Source organism: Lepidochelys olivacea, assembly GCF_965140295.1.
Source record: "Lepidochelys olivacea isolate rLepOli2 genome assembly, chromosome: 2".
Taxonomy (NCBI): Eukaryota; Metazoa; Chordata; order Testudines; family Cheloniidae; genus Lepidochelys; species Lepidochelys olivacea.
Window position 1 is genome coordinate 173,023,149 of NC_140412.1, and position 19,232 is coordinate 173,042,380.

Consider the following 19,232-nt stretch of genomic DNA (forward strand, 5'->3'; position numbering starts at 1 on the left):
AGGTGATACTATATTATTTACAAGAAAAACACACAATTACATTGTTTGTTTAGGAGATTTACCCCTTAACACCCCATCTATGTTAAAGAAGGTTTATTTAAACCCCTTTGGAAATTCTTCAACCAAATGCCTAAGGCTTCTGAGCTATTCTTTTTATTCATTTATTCTGATAGCATCTTCAGTGTGCATTTTTCACCTTTTTTAGTTATGAATTGTGAAAGTGTTTTACAATACAACAAAACAAATCTCAGAGTGTCATAAATATAAAGGGAAGGGTAAACACTTTAAAATCCCTCCTGGCCAGAGGAAAAACCCTTTCACCTGTAAGGGGTTAAGAAGCTAGGATAACCTCGCTGGCACCTGACCAAAATGACCAATGAGGAGACAAGATACTTTCAAAAGCTGGAGGGAGGGAGAAACAAAGCCTCTCTCTCTCTGTCTGTGTGATGCTTTTGCCGGGGACAGAACAGGAATGGAGTCTTAGAATTTAGTAAGTAATCTAGCTAGATATGTGTTAGATTCTGATTTCTTTAAATGGCTGAGAAAATAAGCTGTGCTGAATGGAATGTAGATTCCTGTTTTTTGTGTCTTTTTGTAACTTAAGGTTTTGCCTAGAGGGATTCTCTATGTTTTGAATCTAATTACCCTGTAAGGTATTTACCATCCTGATTTTACAGAGGTGATTCTTTTTACTTGTTCTTCTATTAAAATTCTTCTTTTAAGAATCTGATTGCTTTTTCATTGTTCTTAAGATCTAAGGGTTTGGGTCAGTGTTCACCTATGCAAAGTGGTGAGGATTTTTATCAAGCCTTTGCCAGGAAAGGGGGTGTAAGGGGGGGGAAGATGTTTCCAGATGGGCTCTTTCCCAGTAATATACTGGTTAGACGTTTGGTGGTGGCAGCGATAAAGTACAAGGGCAAAAGGTAAAATAGTTTGTACCCTGGGGAAGTTTTAACCTAAGCTAGTAAAAGTAAGCTTAGGAGGTTTTCATGCAGATTCCCACATCTGTACCCTAGAGTTCAGAGTGGGGAAGGAACCTTGACACAGAGAAAAACAAGAACAAAAAACACTGAACGTTTTATATCAAAGAGCTGTTCAAAAAGCATAAGGGATCTTATACAATTGCAGTCTCTCTATAATATTTTTTGATGATTATGCTTTCCTCTGTTTGAGTTAAACCCTCAGGGCACCTTATTTAATTTGTGGTGTGTACAGTACCTACATCTGATTAATGTAAAATTGCAGTTAAATTACATGTGAGAATGGACAGGGTATTTGATCTGTTAAGAAATGTTGCCCCACTGCAATGAGGAGCTGCTATGTATTTTATGAGGACATGTGTAGGTTGTCACATTAATTGCTTGAAATACAAGTCTGGATTCTATTAAAATCATTTCAATTTAATCTTTAAAAGATGCAATTAACATATTGTCCTTCTTCTGTGCCATTTTAGCTGGTTATTTCTAGAAAGGCATTCACTTATAATGCTGATTCCTTCAAGTGGACAAATTGGCATCAGCTCCAACCCCCCTGTCTATCTGAACGAAACCTGAATATTTGGATCAATCTGAATGATAAATTAAATATGTTACAATCTCTTCCCTCGCCCGTTGTTTTTCTAAGGCTACAACACATGTATCTCACGTATCAAAGAGCCTGATTAAATGGACAGCTGATTTTTTTGTTCCTTCATTACCCCCTATATTTGACAGGACCCTTCTTTCTTAATGGTCTTTGCCCACCTTACTGTCTCTACCTTGAGCCCCTGAAGTGTGTTCTCCTAGTCTTTAGCTCTGTTCTTAGATGTGTGACAAATTGTGGTGTGCATCTGAAGCCATGTACAGCATTTGAGCATAGTGCTGGGAGGCTCAAGGCAAAGGTGGTGGTGGTAGCCTGAAGCAGATGGCAGAGAAAATTTGGGGAAGAGTCTAAGTAAAGGCAGGGCCATGCATTTAGTATAAAGGTGGAAAGGGCTGGGGCCAGATGTCTTTTAGTGAAAATAGGTCACTTACTGCTCCGGGATTCAAAGGTTGGCACTTCATTTCTATATGGAAGTCCTAGGGGAGTTAGGTCAACTGCCATTGAAGCCAATGGGAGCTTTTTGAATGAGTTCAATGAGAGATGGATCTGTGAAGGTGCCTGGGACGCAGTGCTGGCCATTTGCGGAGAACACCGGGATCCATATCTCTATCTCACCCGATTCATCCAGTCTGCTGAATGCATGGCTCAGTGTTTGGATGAGACTGGAACATAGATGAGGGCTAGTTGGTTGAAGTTCAATGCAGATAAAATTGAAGTGATGCTTATAGGTTGGGGGAAGGGACTGCAAGATATGGAAAGTATTATCTCTGTCCTTTTTACTGATGCCATTTGTTACCAGAGTTCGCAAGGGGATGCTATTGGATCCAAGCAACAGCATTCAGGGCTGCCCTTTCCCCCCATTTTCATTTGGCGAGGAGATTATGACTGTTTCTTTCAAACACAAACCTTTCAATTACCACCCAGGCTTTTTCCCAGCTCAAAAATGAATTATTGCATTGTGCCCTGCATAAGGTTACCTTAAGACAAGCCAGAAACTTAAGCGAGTGCAGAATGCAGCTGCCCATGTAAGCAGTGTATCACAGCGTGTAAACAAGACATCTGCACCTTAGGATGTTTGTACTGCCTGCCTCTTGATTTCTGGCTGGAGTCTAAGGTGTTGGTTTTGATATAAAAGCCATACATGACCAGGTACATGTAGAGGTGTGAGATCACTTCTCTCCCTGTCCCATGCTATGGCAGATATGATCAGCACAGGCACTCCAGCTGGAGACCTCTTGAGTTAAGAGAGGGGGCTGAGGGCCCTCAGCTTTGACCTATTCTCCCTTGTTGGTATGACTTAACCAGGAGTTGCTGAGCTACAGCTTCTTCATGCAGATGTTTGTGGGGAAGGCAGTTTTACTGAGGACTCAGTTTTATGGTGGTAATTGAAGAGCTGGTTTCCATTTTGGTGAACTGTATTTTTAGTCTGTGCATGGATCGCTGTATTCTGCTACTATCCAATAGTATTGGGCTTAATCTCATCACTCATAGATTGAGGTGGGGGACTTATGTCACTACAGATATATGAACCTTCATTAGCACTGAGGAGTCAAAAGGACCTCTAGGCTGCGGACAGACTTAAAAACCTGGGGGAAGAGTCAGTTCCAGCAAAGAAATCATAAGATAACAGATTTTCCATCTCTCGCCATCATTTGACTATCCCTCTCCATGTCCCATTAAGGAATTCTGTGTCTTTAAGAAGGATGCAGCATACAGTTAAATTATATTGTACTATTCATCCACCACCACTGATTAATCTGCAGTGTGAAATTGAATCCACCGAGATGCACTGCATTAGCACATAAGAACGTCCCTACTGGGTCTAGCTCAGTATCCTGTCTTCCAACAGTGGCCAGTGCCAGGTATCCCAGAGGGAATGAACAGAACAGGTAATCATCAAGTGATCCATCCCTTGTCGCTCATTCCCAGCTTCTGGCAAACAGAGGCTAGGGACACCATTCCTGCCCATCCTGGCTAATAGCCATTGATGGACCTATCCTCTATGAATTTATCTAGTTCTTTTTTGAATCCTGTTAGTGTCTTGGCCTTCACAAATCGTCTGGCAAGGAGTTCCACAGGTTGACTGTGCGTTGTGTGAAGAAATACTTCCTTTCATTTGTTTTAAACCTGCTGCCTATTAATTTCATTTGGTGACCCCTAGTTCTTGTGTTATGAGAAGGAGTAAATAACACTTCCTTATATACTTTCTCTATACCAGTCATGATTTTATAGACTTCAAGTTTATCTCCCCTTAGCCATCTCTTTTCCAAGCTGAAAATTCCCAGTCTTATTAATCTCTCCTCATACAGAAGCCGTTCCATACCCCTAATCATTTTTGTTGCCCTTTTCTGAACCTTTTCCAACTCCAAAATATTTTTTTGAGATGGGGTGACCACATCTGCACACAGTATTCAAGATGTGGACATACCATAGATTTATATAGAGGCAACATGATATTTTCTGTCCTATTATCTATCCCTTTCTTAATTATTCCCAGCATTCTGTTGGCTTTTTTGACTGCCGCTGCACAATGAGTAGATGTTTTCAGAGAACTATCCACAACGACTCCAAGATCTCTTTCCTGAGTAGAAACAGCTAACTTAGAATCCATCATTTTATATGTATAGTTGGGATTATGCTTTCCAATGTGCATTACTTTGCATTTAACAACTTTAAATTTCATCTGCCATTTTGTTGCCCAGTCACCCAGTTTAGAGAGATCCTTTTGTAGCTCTTCACAGTCTGCCTGGGTCTTAACTATCTTTAGTAATTTTGTATCATCTGCAAATTTTGCCACCTCACTGTTTTACCCCTTTTCCCAGATCATTTTTGAATATGTTGAATAGGACTGGTCCCAGAACAGACCCCTGGGGGACACCACTATTTACCTCTCTCCATTCTGAAAACTGACCATTTATACCTACCCTTTGTTTCCTATCCTTTAACCAGTTACCAATCCATGAGAGAACCTTCCGTTTTATCCTGTGACAGCTTACTTTGTGAAGAACCTTTGGTGAGGGGCCTTATCAAAGGCTTTCTGAAAATCTGAGCCCTGGTCTACACTAGGAGTTGAGGTCGAATTTAGCAGCGTTAAATGGATTTAACCCTGCACTCATCCACACAACGAAGCCCTTTTTTTCGATTTAAAGGGCTTTTAAAATTGATTTCCTTACTCCACCCCAGACAAGGGGATTAGCGCTGAAATCGGCCTTGCCGGATCGAATTTGGGGTACTGTGGATGCAATTAGATGGTATTGGCCTCCAGGAGCTATCCCAGAGTGCTCCATTGTGACTGCTCTGGATAGCACTCTCAACTCAGATGCACTGGCCAGGTAGACAGGAAAAGGCCCACGAACTTTTGAATTTCAATTTCCTGTTTGGCCAGCATGGCAAGCTGCAGGTGACCATGCAGAGCTCATCAGCAGAGGTGACCATGCAGAGCTCATCAGCAGAGGTGACCATGATGGAGTCCCAGAATCGCAAAAGAGCTCCAGCATGGACCGAATGGGAGGTACGGGATCTGATCGCTGTTTGGGGAGAGGAATCCGTGCTATCAGAACTACGTTCTAGTTTTCAAAATGCCAAAACATTTGTCAAAATTTCCCAGGGTATGAAGGACAGAGGCCATAACAGGGACCCAAAGCAGTACCGCGTGAAACTTAAGGAGCTGAGGCAAGACTACCAGAAAACCAGAGAGGCGAACGGCCGCTCCGGGTCAGAGCCCCAAATATGCCGCTTCTATGATGAGCTGCATGCCATTTTAGGGGGTTCAGCCACCACTACCCCAGTTGTGTTGTTTGAGTCCTTCAATGGAGATGGAGGCAACACGGAAGCAGGTTTTGGGGACGAGGAAGATAGCTCACAGCAAGCAAGCGGAGAAACCGGTTTTCCCGACAGCCAGGAACTGTTTCTCACTCTGGACCTGGAGCCAGTACCCCCAAAACCCACCCAAGGCTGCCTCCCGGACCCGCCAGGCGGAGAAGGGACCTCTGGTGAGTGTACCTTTTAAAATAGTATACACGGTTTAAAAGTAAGCATGTTTAACGATTAATTTGCCCTGGCATTCGCAGCTCTCCTGGATGTACTCCGAAAGCCTTTGCAAAAGGTTTCTGGGGAGAGCGGCCTTATTCCGTCCACCACAGCAGTACACTTTACCACTCCAGGCCAGTAGCACGTAGTCAGGAATCATTGTAGAACAAAGCATTGCAGTATATGTTTGCTAGCATTCAAACAACATCCGTTCTTTATCTCTCTGTGTTATCCTCAGGAGAGTGATATCATTCATGGTCACCTGGTTGAAATAGAGTGCTTTTCTTAAGGGGACATTCAGAGGAGCCCGTTCCTGCTGGGCTGTTTGCCTGTTGCTGAACAGAAATGTACCCTGCTGTTAGCCACGGGGAGGGGTGAGGGGCTAGCCACGTGGTGGGGGGAGGTAAAATGCAACCTTGGAATGAAAGCACATGTGCTATGTATGTAATGTTAACAGCAAGGTTGACCGTGAAAGAGTGTACCCATTGTTCTATAAAATGTGTCTTTTTAAATACCACTGTCCCTTTTTTTCCCTCCACCAGCTGCAGGTGTTTCAAGGATCATAGGATCGTCTTCCCAGAGGCTAGCAAAGATTAGAAGGTGAAAAAATGCACTCGTGATTAAATGTTCTCTGACCTCATGCTGTCCTCCCACACTGACAGAGCACAGACGAATGCGTGGAGGCAGACAATGTCAGAGTGCAGGAAAGCACAACATGAATGCAAGGAGAGGTGGAGGACTGAAGAGAGGGCTGAAGCTGAAAGGTGGTGGCAGCGTGATTAGAGGAGGCAGGATTCAATGCTGAAGCTGCTGGAGGATCAAACTAATATGCTCCAGCATATGGCTGAGCTGCAGGAGAGGCAGCTGGAGCACAGACCGCTGCTACAGCCCCTGTGTAACCAACCATCCTCCTCCCCAAGTTCCATAGCCTCCTCACCCAGGCGCCCAAGAACGCGGTGGGGGGGGCCTCCGGCCACCCAGCCACTCCACCCCAGAGGATTGCCCAAGCAACAGAAGGCTAGCATTCAATAAGTTTTAAAGTTTTAAAGTGCTGTGTGGCCTTGTCTTTCCCTCCTCCACCACCCCTCCCTGGCTACCTTGGTAGTTATCCCCCTATTTGTGTGATGAATTAATAAAGAATGCGTGAATGTGAAGCAACAATGACTTTATTGCCTCTGCAAGTGGTGATTGAAGGGAGGAGAGGAGGGTGGTTAGCTTACAGGGAAGTAGAGTGAACCAAGGGGCGGGGGGTTTCATCAAGGAGAAACAAAGAACTTTCACACCGTAGCCTGGCCAGTCATGAAACTGGTTTTCAAAGTTTCTCTAATGCGTACTGCAGCCTCCTGTGCTCTTCTAACCACCCTAGTGTCTGGCTGCGCGTAACCAGCGGCCAGGCGATTTGCCTCAACCTCCCTCCCTGCCATAAACATCTCCCCCTTACTCTCACAGATATTGTGGAGCGCACAGCAAGCAGTAATAACAGTGGGAATATTGGTTTCGCTGAGGTCTAAGCGAGTCAGTAAACTGCACCAGTGTGCTTTTAAACGTCCAAATGCACATTCTACCACCATTCTCCACTTGCTCAGCCTGTAGTTGAACAGCTCCTTACTACTGTCCAGGGTGCCTGTGTATGGCTTCATGAGCCATGGCATTAAGGGGTAGGCTGGGTCCCCAAGGATAACGATATGCATTTCAACATCCCCAGTGGTTATTATCTGGTCTGGGAATAAAGTCCCTTTCTGCAGCTTTTGAAACAGACCAGAGTTCCTGAAGACACAAGCATCATGTACCTTTCCCGGCCATCCCACGTTGATGTTGGTGAAACGTCCCTTGTGGTCCACCAGAGCTTGCAGCACTATTGAAAAGTACCCCTTGCGGTTTATGTACTCGGCGGCTTGGTGCTCCGGTGCCAATATAGGGATATGGGTTCTGTCTATGGCCCTACCACAGTTAGGGAATCCCATTGCAGCAAAGCCATCCACTATGACCTGCACATTTCCCAGGGTCAGTACCCTTGATATCAGCAGATCTTTGATTGAGTTGGCTACTTGCATCACAGCAACCCCCACAGTAGATTTGCCCACTCCAAATTGATTCCCAACTGACCGGTAGCTGTCTGGTGTTGCAAGCTTTCACAAGGCTATTGCCACTCGCTTGTGAACTGTGACAGCTGCTCTCATCTTGGTATTCGTGCGCTTCAGGGCAGGGGAAAGCAAGTCACAGAGTTCCATGAAAATGCCCTTTAGCATGAGAAAGTTTCGCAGCCACTGGGAATCGTCCCAGACCTGCAACACTATGCAGTCCCCCCAGTTGGTGCTTGTTTCCCGGGCCCAGAATCGGCATTCCACTGCATGAACCTGCCCCATTAGCACCAGGATGCCCACATTGCCAGGGCCCATGCTTTGAGAGAAGTCTGTGTCCATGTCCTCATCACGCTCGTCACCGCACTGACGTCACCTACTCGCCCGGTTTTGCTTTGCCAGGTTCTGGTGCTGCATATACTGCTGGATAATGCACAAGGTGTTTAATGTGCTCCTAACTGCCAAAGTGATCTGAGCAGGCTCCATGCTTGCTGTAGTATGGCATCTGCACAGAAAAAAGGTGCGGAACGGTTGTCTGCCATTGCTCTGATGGAGGGAGGGGCGACTGACAACATGGCTTACAGGGTTGGCTTTCAGGGAATTAAAATCAACATGGGGGTAGCTTTACATCAAGGAGAAACAAAAACAACTGTCACACAGAATGACCCCCTCAAGGATTGAACTCAAAACCATGGGTTTAGCAGGCCAATGCTCAACCCACTAAGCTATCCCTCCCTCTGGTATTTCAGGCAGGACTGAATCTCCATTAAAGTTTTGAAGGTGCCCCTGACAGACCTCCCCAAAATGATTGTCGGCCGTTGATTTCACGGAGGGAGGGAGGGGGGAGCAAATGAATACAAATCTGGTCTATTTCTTGTTTTGATTCACTCCATTTATCCTTTACATCTTTGGCTGTCAGCAGACAGTGCTATAGGACTGCTAGCCATCCTCATCTCCTGCCTGCTCACCATAAGATGGTACAATAGGACTGCCTGCAGGACTAAAGAGAATGACCTGGTCTAGTCACTCCTAATTTAGTCCCTGTGCCCATGTCTGCCCAGGCGCTCCTGACCGACCTTACCGAGGCAGCCAGGAGCACCTTGGACACGATGACGATGGTTTTCAGGCCTATTGCACCGTCTGCTGCCACAAGGCAATGGGTTGCTGCTGCTGTGTAGCAATGCAGTACCATGTCTGCCAGCACCCAGGAGACATATGGTGACAGTGAGCTGAGCAGGCTCCATGCTTGCCGTGGTATGGCGTCTGCACAGATAACTCAGGAAAAAAGGGGCGAAACGATTGTCTGCCATTGCTTTCACGGAGGGAGGGAGGGAGGGCCCGACGACATGTACCCAGAACCACCCACAACAATGTTTTTTGCCCCATCAGGCATTGGGATCTCAACCCAGAATTCCAATGGGCGGCGGAGACTGAGGGAACTGTGGGATAGCTACCCACAGTGCAACACTCTGGAAGTTGACGCTCGGTACTGTGGAAGCACTCCGCCGAGTTAATGCACTTCATGCATTTAGACCATTTTGTGTGCGGACACACACAATCGACTATTTAAAAAGGATTTCTAAAAAACAGACTTCTATAAATTCGACCTAATTTCGTCGTGCAGACATACCCTAAGTACGCTATGTCCACTGGATCCCCTTGTTCCACATGCTTGTTGACCCCCTCAGAGAATTCTTGTAGATTGGTGAGGCATGATTTCCCTTTACTAAAACCATGTTGACTCTTCCTCAACAAATTATGTACATCTATATGTCTGACAATATTGTTCTTTATTATAGTTTCAACCAGTTTGCCTGGTACTGAAGTCAGGCTTACAGGCCTGTAATTGCCGGGATCACCTCTGGAGCCCTTTTTAAAAATTGGAGTCACATTAGCTACCCTCCAGTCATCTGGTACAGAAGCTGATTTAAATATTAGGTTACAAACTACAGTTAGTAGTTCTGCAATTTCACATTTGAGTTCCTTCAGAACTCTTGGGTTAATACCATCTGGTTCTGGTGACTTATTGTTGTTTAATTTATCAATTTGTTCCCAAAACACCTCTAATGATACCTCAATCTGGGACAGTTCCTCAGATCTGTCACCTAATAAGAATGGCTCAGGTTTGGGAATCTCCCTCAGATCCTCAGCCGTGAAGACCGATGCAAAGAATTCATTTAGTTTCTCCGCAATGGCCTTATTGTCCTTGAGTGTTCCTTTAGCACCTCGATCGTCCAGTGGCCCACTGGTTGTTTAGCAGGCTTCCTGCTTCTGATGTACTTAAAAAGTAATAGCAAAATTTTTTTTTGAGTCTTTGGCTAACTGTTCCTCATATTCTTTTTTGGCCTTCCTAATTGTATTTTTACACTTCATTTGCCAGTGTTTATGCTCCTTTCTATTTTTCTCACTAGTATTTAACATCCAGTTTTTAAAGGATGCCTTTTTACCTCTCACTGCTTCTTTTACTTTGTTGTTTAGCCACGGTGGCTCTTTTTTAGTTCTCTTACTATGATTTTTAATTTGGGGTATTTAAGTTGAGCCTCTATTGTGGTGTCTTAAAAAAGTTTCCAGGCAGCTTGCAGAGATTTCACTTTTGGCATGGTACCTTTTAATTTCTGTTTAACTAACCTCATCATTTTTGTGTAATTCCCCTTTCTGAAATTAAATGCTATCGTGTTGGGCTGCTGTGGTGTTTTTCCTGCCACAGGGATATTAAATTTAGTTATATTATGGTCACTATTACCAAGTGGTCCAGCTATATTCACTCTTGGACCAGATCCTGTGCTCCATTTAGGACTAAATCAAGAATTGCCTCTGCTCTGGTGGGTTCCAGGACCAGCTGCTCCAAGAAGCAGTCATTTAAGGAGTCAAGAAACTTTATCTCTGTATCCTGTCCTGAGGTGACATGTACCCAGTCAATATGGGGATAATTAAAATCCCCCATTATTATTATTATTGAGTTTTTTATTTTAATAGCCTCTCTAATCTCCCTGAGCATTTCACAGTCACTATCACCATCCTGGTCAGGTGGTCAGTAATATATGCCTACCGCAATATTCTTATTATTAGAGATTCTATGGTACAGTTTGATTCATTTATGATTTTTACTTCATTTGATTTTACGCTTTCTTTCACATAAAAGCTTTCTTTAAGCACCAATATACTCTTCCCCGCCGTTCCTGGTATATCTGTTAGTGCTTCCAGGCTGCCTGCTTTGTATAGAGCTCAGATAAAAGCCCCTTTTCTTGTTGTTTCTTAGTGTATAGGGAACTAATGGAATGGAGTTGCTGTGTGGAGTCATTTCATGAAGTGTGCAGTTACAGCTGCCTTATTTGAACAATACCATTTCAGCGTGGGCCACTCAAGGCCTGCCACTCTGCAAGGGCTAGGAATCTGCATCAAGAAATAACAAATAACTATTAGATGGCACCATTTTTCTTTCCAGATATAGCTTTTTTGATTGGTCAGAGAGCCATTATATTTCCTGTGTCCCACGTCTAGTCATGCACCCTACGGTACGCATTATGGCTTTGATTGTGCCCTTAATGCACAGTCCTAAGTAGGGGTGGTGCAGAGTCACGCTCCCTCCCCGAGCTTTCTTGTGTGTATGAGCAGGCTGTAGCATGGCCCTGTCTTCTTCCTGTCTCTTTGGGGAAATTTGCAGCTGTCAGGAAAGAAGTTCCAGCACTCCCCAAAACACAGGGACTGCCTGCAATTTTAAGTGGCCACAAATAGAGTATGTATGATGGCCTGGGAAGGGCAGGCTCCTCACCCATCTGACTGTGCGTGGGTACATTCTAATTCTCCACGATGTCTCCATTGGCAGACAAGTACTTTAAGCAAATTGAAATGTTCTGAGAAGGCAATAATTACACAACAGTTCAATGTGGAGAAGAAGCAGAGTTTTAATACAGCGGCCTACTCATAACTGGAGAGCATATGTGTGGGGAATCAATATAGGGAGGGTTTGTTGTTGTTATTGTTTAATAAAAGCCCTTTGCTTAAATAAAGAAAGAAATAATATATTTTTAAAAGTCCTTTATAGTGGCTCAGTCTAGTTGGAATTTAATGTTGCTTCAGGAAATGAAAATATTAAATTTAAATGAAAGTATTAAATGTTTGTGTTAGCTCGCTTGGCAAAGGCTATACAATACCCCCAAAGGAATTAAATTGTTATTTATTAATTATGTATGTTACGCTAGGTGCTTTTGTAGAAAAGAGGCTTTTCAAAGAAAGGTTTATATATTTTTATAATATATTTTTAACACAATATTTAGCTCACATAGCAATTTTCATCAAAGCACTTTCCAAAGGAAGGTAAATAGAGGGATCCCTATTTTATGGGTAGGGAAACAGAAACACAGAGGGGTGAAGTGACTTGTCTGAGGTCACACAGGGTACATCTACACAATTTGTTTCTGAGCCCGGGATGAGAGGTTCTGACTTATGGGGCTTGTGCTACCATGCTAACAATTATCTAGCCACTGAAACGGCTTTGGTGATGTCACACTAACAACTGCCTGAGGGTAAGGGAGGGTCCTTGACTCAAGGGAAAACCCAACCAGGTGAATCAGCGATCAGACATTATTGTCTTGGAAGTGTCAGCCTACAAGAGGCCCACCAGGCCACCAAACCCTGGACTGGCACCTGTTGGGAAACCCCAGCTTCTTAGTTCCCAGACTGGACAAAGGCTCAGGGTTGGCACCAACTTGGCCAGCAGTGGAGGGTTGCTTTTCATGTGGGCACCCGATCACCCCTGTATCATGAGTGCCCAGGTATGGAGTGTGGTTATGGGCAATTTTGGATTGCAGAAAGGGAACCCTAGCTAATGTAATGGTCTCTGTTCGGATAAACTTGTAAAAGGTGAGTGCTCTGGAGAATAAACATTCATTCTGTTTGTCCTCAAAACATGTCCAGGAAGGCAGGATGGAGAGATTTAAGTAAAGATGATTTAAATAATTAATTTTCATCATTTTTTAAATGACCCAATTTAAAAACATTTAAATGAGGTTGAGGCTTTGTAAAATGAATCTGAAAATTTGTGATGTTGTTAACTTATAATTAAATATTTTTTAAAATAATCACTACTAATAGGATGTTATTTGAATTTTACAGAAATTACTAAACAGCAAAAACAAACAAACAAATAAAATTAAGTCCCTGATCCAACAAACAGTTAAGCAGATAACTAATTTTACTCACATGAGTAGTTCCACTGACCTCAAGTAAGTTAACTATGTGTGTAAATGTTTGCAGTGTTTGGAGCTAACATTTTATTTTTATTTAAAAGTCCCTATTTTTATTGAAAGCTTTTTTCTTAGTGACAAAAATCTTTGTTACTTCAAAACAAAATTGCTTCAATGTAAACAATGAAAAGTTATTTATACTGTAATTAACAATGTGACTATGGCCTATTTCTGCACACAGGCCTAACGTTAGGTTCTGAATGGTGGGATTTTCTGAAGTACCTAAGTGACTTAGGAGCATGGTCCCATTGATTTCAGGCTGCAAATCCTGATGGAGGAGTGTAGCTTGGCTGGAGCATTTCAACTTTTTTGATTTGTCAAAGTTTAATACATTGGAAGGTGATATTGGTTGCAAATAGAGTGCAGGGTATTTTCTATCGATGTAGGATTTGAATAGTGCTATTTTTACAGTAAAAATGTTAATGAAGCCTTGGCATTGCTATTTTAAGCATAGATGAACATTCTAAGTGTGAAACTTCTTCATAGAAAAATCTCTGTGTAATATCTGAAATTCTATTAAAAGGGTGTAAAATGGGAAGAAAGTAAAGAGCTAGCAAATTTGTAAATAAAAATATTGCGTTACACTACACATTTTTTCCTCTTTAATTTTTAAAAAATTTTATCCACCCTGCAGCACAGACAGCTACAAAGCAAACTTTTCCCATAATGAATCTCAGCTGTGTTTTGTAGTCATGTAAGAGCTAATTTGGTCTCTATGTAAATAAAGTCCTTGGCCCATCAGATGAGACTGACAGCAAAAGGTCCTTTTAGTGCCAAATGTAGTGGTAGATGCACTCATTTTATCTACCTAAGAAGGATGAAGGGCTTAGTCAGCACTGAGAGTATTTGAATGCATGATTCTAGGAAAATGATATATTCTAAAACCGGTGCTTAGACTAAGCCCCTAGCCAAGATTCTCACACCCTATCTTTATCAAGAGACACTTTCAATTCACATCTGTTCACATGTAATCAAATCCAGACATGCAGGAAACCAAGTTCACTCATCTTAACATCATGACTAGACAACAGAAGCTTGTCTTTTCTTAATTTGCCCTGGGCCCAATTATTCTTTCCTTTATTAAGACAGAAAACAAAATACATGGTTGGGTGCACATCTCCACAGGTGCTTTGAGGAATGAAGCAAACACTCTCGGACAGGAACCTTGTGATTAACCTTGATGCTAACTCCCGACTGAAACAGGAGGTTTTACGTTCAAATTTGTTGACTGTAACCTAAAAAAAATCTCAAATAGCAGGAAACTGCAAACTACGAAAGGAAATACAGGAGAAAAGATTCAGTGTGTAAAGCATAGCTGGTACACTATTATTTGTATTACCATAACTCCTACAGGTCCTAATCATAGACCAGGACTTGACTGTGCTATTCAGTACTGTAAATGTTTATTTTTGTAAAAATATCAGTATACAATAAAGCAGCTGGATTTCCAGCAGTCTACACGAATTAGATTGAAATGAAAATAACCTGTGGTGAGTTAGCTAGTGGTATGGCTAGAAACTGTTTGCCATATGCTGTGTTGGCCCATCACAGACTGAATCAGAGTTAGGAAGAGCTATGCTAATGTTTTGCCAAGTTGTGCATCCTGAGATGTGCCTTTTCTGCTTTCTGCTGGCAAAAAATGGCCCTGAAGTTGGTATATTGAGCCAAGGGAAGATCACCCCAATGTCTTAGGTTGGTATAATGTTGTGAGGCCAGCTTGTCCCTATGTCTAGCTGATCAATGACTGCCATTGACATCTTGGTAGAGCCATATAGAGCAGCCTCTATCTTACCACTAACGCAAGCTAGTTGGAGTGGAGCTAAGTTTCCTCATTTGAAAGTTAAGTCTTTCCTGCATTACGCATATCTGAGATGCAGTCTTATCTTTAAAGGAATGGTGTGTACACTTCCCTCAGACATTTCTTGATCCATTTGTTCATGATGCTGGAAAGCCTCTGTGTCAGAAATTTCCCTGAGGAGCTTAGATTTTTTTCAGTTACTTTTGATAGTTTTCTAGAGGTCCCGGGGATTAAGAGCTCCTTCAGTGTCCTATGCATCATTTGACATGTGGCTAATGCAGCATTTTCTCTGAAGGGGTTGATTTTTCAACACACTGACCTTCTGGTAGGAAAACCAAAAATACAATGAAAAAAAAATACAGTGAAGGTTGCACAAGTTTCCCCATCCAGCTCAAAAGGATAAAGGGCTGGAAAAAGCAAGTCCTGTTTGCATCAACATACAGGACTCTAAAGTGTAGTGGGCAAAATTCATTGATATGGTGCGGTTCCATGTTAAGATGTCTTTGGAGGAAGAAGCTATGAAATTAATAATTGTTAAAAAGATAACATCCTAATCAGTCATGTGCTCGAGGATTTAGGCTGTAGGAAGGAGTGTTGTCTAGGCAGAAGCAGACAGACTTGGGAATCAGGTCTCTGGCTCTGCCATTGATTTACTGTCTGACCGCTGACAAATTACTTAGGGCTCAACTGCATTGAGGGAGAGCAAAGGAGGCTTAATGCCATCTTTGTTCCCACCTACTAACCTCCTTAGACTCACCAGCCCTACTTTTGGAAATCTGTCCCATGTTTCTTAAGATTAAAAAAAAAATCACTCTCTCTGTTAACTTTATCTTGCAGCATGTCAACCTGTCACGGCCTCTTTTTCAGATCAGAGATTTCATTGGTGATTAGTCATAACCCATGTGGGCATAAAGATTTGGTTACTCCAGGATTTTTCAGAGTTTAACATTGCATATATGCCTTGATATCTTTGGTTATTTGAAATCGTCAAATAGTCATATCATACTTTTCTCACTTATAGAATAACTATGGTATACAACACACATATACTCTTCAAATAAAATAACTAAATTAGGCATGTAATTTAAAAAGGCTTAAGAGTTAGGTAATATATGTCAGTGTTTTTGTTTCTCCTGCTATGACTCCATGTCTCCATGATAAACAAGATGATCGTTATTTCCAGGGTTTTTCCCCACTAAGGTAATTTACAAATATAGTGAAAAGGTAGATTTGGACTTTGTCCTACATCACAAACAGCTTTTACTTGGCCATGTGTTGAATGACAGAGGTTTCTTAAATCTCATTACCTTTCGTTTTTCGTTCTCAGTAAAAGTGGTGGAGAGAATATACTCACATTTCAGCTCAAGTTTGATGAAATCTGTATTCCCCAAATTCTCAAGAAATACTCCATCAGGGGCGGATGTTTTGAAATAGAAAGAGATGTCTGCGCTGGTTTCCCCTTGGAATGTGGAGAAGTGAAGGTAGGACGATGGAGTAATGAAAGACGCAGCGTTCCAGTAATTTCCTGTGGAGATGTGAGCGACAAAATTATGTCTTTCAGTGCTCCTTCCAAGCTGTTATTTACTTGTGTAACCAAAGCAAGAACAGAAGCTAAAGTTTCTAATGTCAAAGCATGTTACAGTGCTTTCTGTATGCAAAAAGAGAAATCATTCCAATTCTACCTTGTTACACTTTTTTTATAGATAGGTTGCTAGATTTCAAAAGTTAGATGACATTTTGAGGACATTGTGAGGACATTTTCAAGCTCCTACCCCATGAGATACTTATCAAAATATATCATAGAATATCAGGGTTGGAAGGGACCTCAGGAGGTCATCTAGTCCAACCCCCTGCTCAAAAGCAGGACCCATCCCCAATTAAATCATCCCAGCCAAGGCTTTGTCAAGCCTGACCTTAAAAACTTCTAAGGAAGGAGATTCCACCACCTCCCTAGGCAACGCATTCCAGTGTTTCACCACCCTCCTAGTGAAAAAGTTTTTCCTAATATCCAACCTAAACGTCCCCCACTGCAACTTGAGACCATTACTCCTTGTCCTGTCCTCTTCCACCACTGAGAATAGTCTAGAACAATCCTCTCTAGAACTACCTCTCAGGTAGTTGAAAGCAGCTATCAAATCCCCCCTCATTCTTCTCTGCTGCAGACTATACAATCCCAGTTTCCTCAGCCTCTCCTCATAAGTCATGTGTTCCAGACCCCTAATCATTTTTGTTGCCCTTCGCTGGACTCTCTCCAATTTATCCATATCCTTCTTGTAGTGTGGGGCCCAAAACTGGACACAGTACTCCAGATGAGGCCTCACCAATGTCGAATAGAGGGGGACGATCAAGTCCCTCGATCTGCTCGCTATGCCCTTACTTATACATCCCAAAATGCCATTGGCCTTCTTGGCAACAAGGGCACACTGCTGACTCATACCCAGCTTCTCGTCCACTGTCACCCCTAGGTCCTTTTCCGCAGAACTGCTGCCTAGCCATTCGGTCCCTAGTCTGTAGCTGTGCATTGGGTTCTTCCGTCCTAAGTGCAGGACCCTGCACTTATCCTTATTGAACCTCATCAGATTTCTTTTGGCCCAATCCTCCAATTTGTCTAGGTCCCTCTGTATCCTATCCCTGCCCTCCAGCATATCTACCACTCCTCCCAGTTTAGTATCATCCGCAAATTTGCTGAGAGTGCAATCCACACCATCCTCCAGATCATTTATGAAGATTTTGAACAAAACCGGCCCCAGGACTGACCCCTGGGGCACTCCACTTGATACCGGCTGCCAACTAGACATGGAGCCATTGATCACTACCCGTTGAGCCCGACAATCTAGCCAACTTTCTACCCACCTTATAGTGCATTCATCCAGCCCATACTTCTTTAACTTGCTGACAAGAATACTGTGGGAGACCGTGTCAAAAGCTTTGCTAAAGTCAAGATACAATACATCCACTGCTTTCCCTTCATCCACAGAACCAGTAATCTCATCATAGAAGGCGATTAGATTAGTCAGGCATGACCTTCCCTTGGTGAATCCATGCTGACAGTTCCTGATCACTTTCCTCTCATGTAAGTGCTTCAGGATTGATTCTTTGAGGACCTGCTCCATGAGTTTTCCGGGGACTGAAGTGAGGCTGACTGGCCTGTAGTTCCCAGGATCCTCCTTCTTCCCTTTTTTAAAGATGGGCACTACATTAGCCTTTTTCCAGTCATCTGGGACTTCCCCTGTTCGCCACGAGTTTTCAAAGATAATGGCCAATGGCTCTGCAATCACAGCCGCCAGTTCCTTTAGCACTCTCGGATGCAACTCGTCCAGCCCGATGGACTTGTGCACGTCCAGCTTTTCTAAATAGTCCCTAACCACCTCTTTCTCCACAGAGGGCTGGCCATCTATTCCCCATGTTGTGATGCCCAGCGCAGCAGTCTGGGAGCTGACCTTGTTCGTGAAGACAGAGGCAAAAAAAGCATTGAGTACGTTAGCTTTTTCCACATCCTCTGTCACTAGGTTGCCTCCCTCATTCATTAAGGGGCCCACACTTTCCTTGGCTTTCTTCTTGTTGCCAACATACCTGAAGAAACTCTTCTTGTTACTCTTAACATCTCTCGCTAGCTGCAGCTCCAGGTGCGATTTGGCCCTCCTAATTTCATTCCTACATGCCCGAGCAATATTTTTATACTCTGCCCTGGTAATATGTCCAACCTTCCACTTCTTGTAAGCTTCTTTTTTATGCTTAAGATCCACTAGGATTTCACCGTTAAGCCAAGCTGGTCGCCTGCCATATTTACTATTCTTTCAACACATCGGGATGGTTTGTCCCTGTAACCTCAACAGGGATTCCTTGAAATACAGCCAGCTCTCCTGGACTCCTCTCCCCTTCATGTTAGTCCCCCAGGGGATCCTACCCATCCGTTCCCTGAGGGAGTCGAAGTCTGCTTTCCTGAAGTCCAGGGTCCGTATCCTGCTGTTTACCTTTCTTCCCTGTGTCAGGATCCTGAACTCAACCAACTCATGGTCACTGCTTCCCAGATTCCCATCCACTTTTGCTTCCTCCACTAATTCTTCCCGGTTTGTGAGCAGCAGGTCAAGAAAAGCGCCCCCCCTAGTTGGCTCCTCTAGCACTTGCACCAGGAAATTGTCCCCCTACGCTTTCCAAAAACTTCCTGGATTGTCTATGCACCGCTGTATTGCTCTCCCAGCAGATATCAGGAAAATTAAAGTCACCCATGAGAACCAGGGCATGCGATCTAGTAGCTTCCGCGAGCTGCCGAAAGAAAGCCTCATCCACCTCATCCCCCTGGTCCGGTGGTCTATAGCAGACTCCCACCACTACATCACTCTTGTTGCTCACACTTCTAAACTTAATTCAGAGACACTCAGGTTTTTCTGCAGTTTCGTACCGGAGCTCTGAGCAGTCATACTGCTCCCTTACATACAGTGCTACTCCCCCACCTTTTCTGCCCTGCCTGTCCTTCCTGAACAGTTTATAACCATC

General features: G+C 43.3%; 1 protein-coding gene across 1 annotated transcript in view; it reads right to left on the reverse strand.

Moving 5' to 3' along the window:
• Positions 1-19,232, reverse strand: part of CNTNAP2 (contactin associated protein 2) — a 1,667,645-nt gene that overhangs the window by 143,249 nt on the left and 1,505,164 nt on the right. The window contains exon 16 of the mRNA XM_084620442.1: positions 16,090-16,260. Coding sequence (XP_084476568.1) covers positions 16,090-16,260 — 171 coding nt within the window. The remainder of the gene's footprint in view (positions 1-16,089; positions 16,261-19,232) is intronic.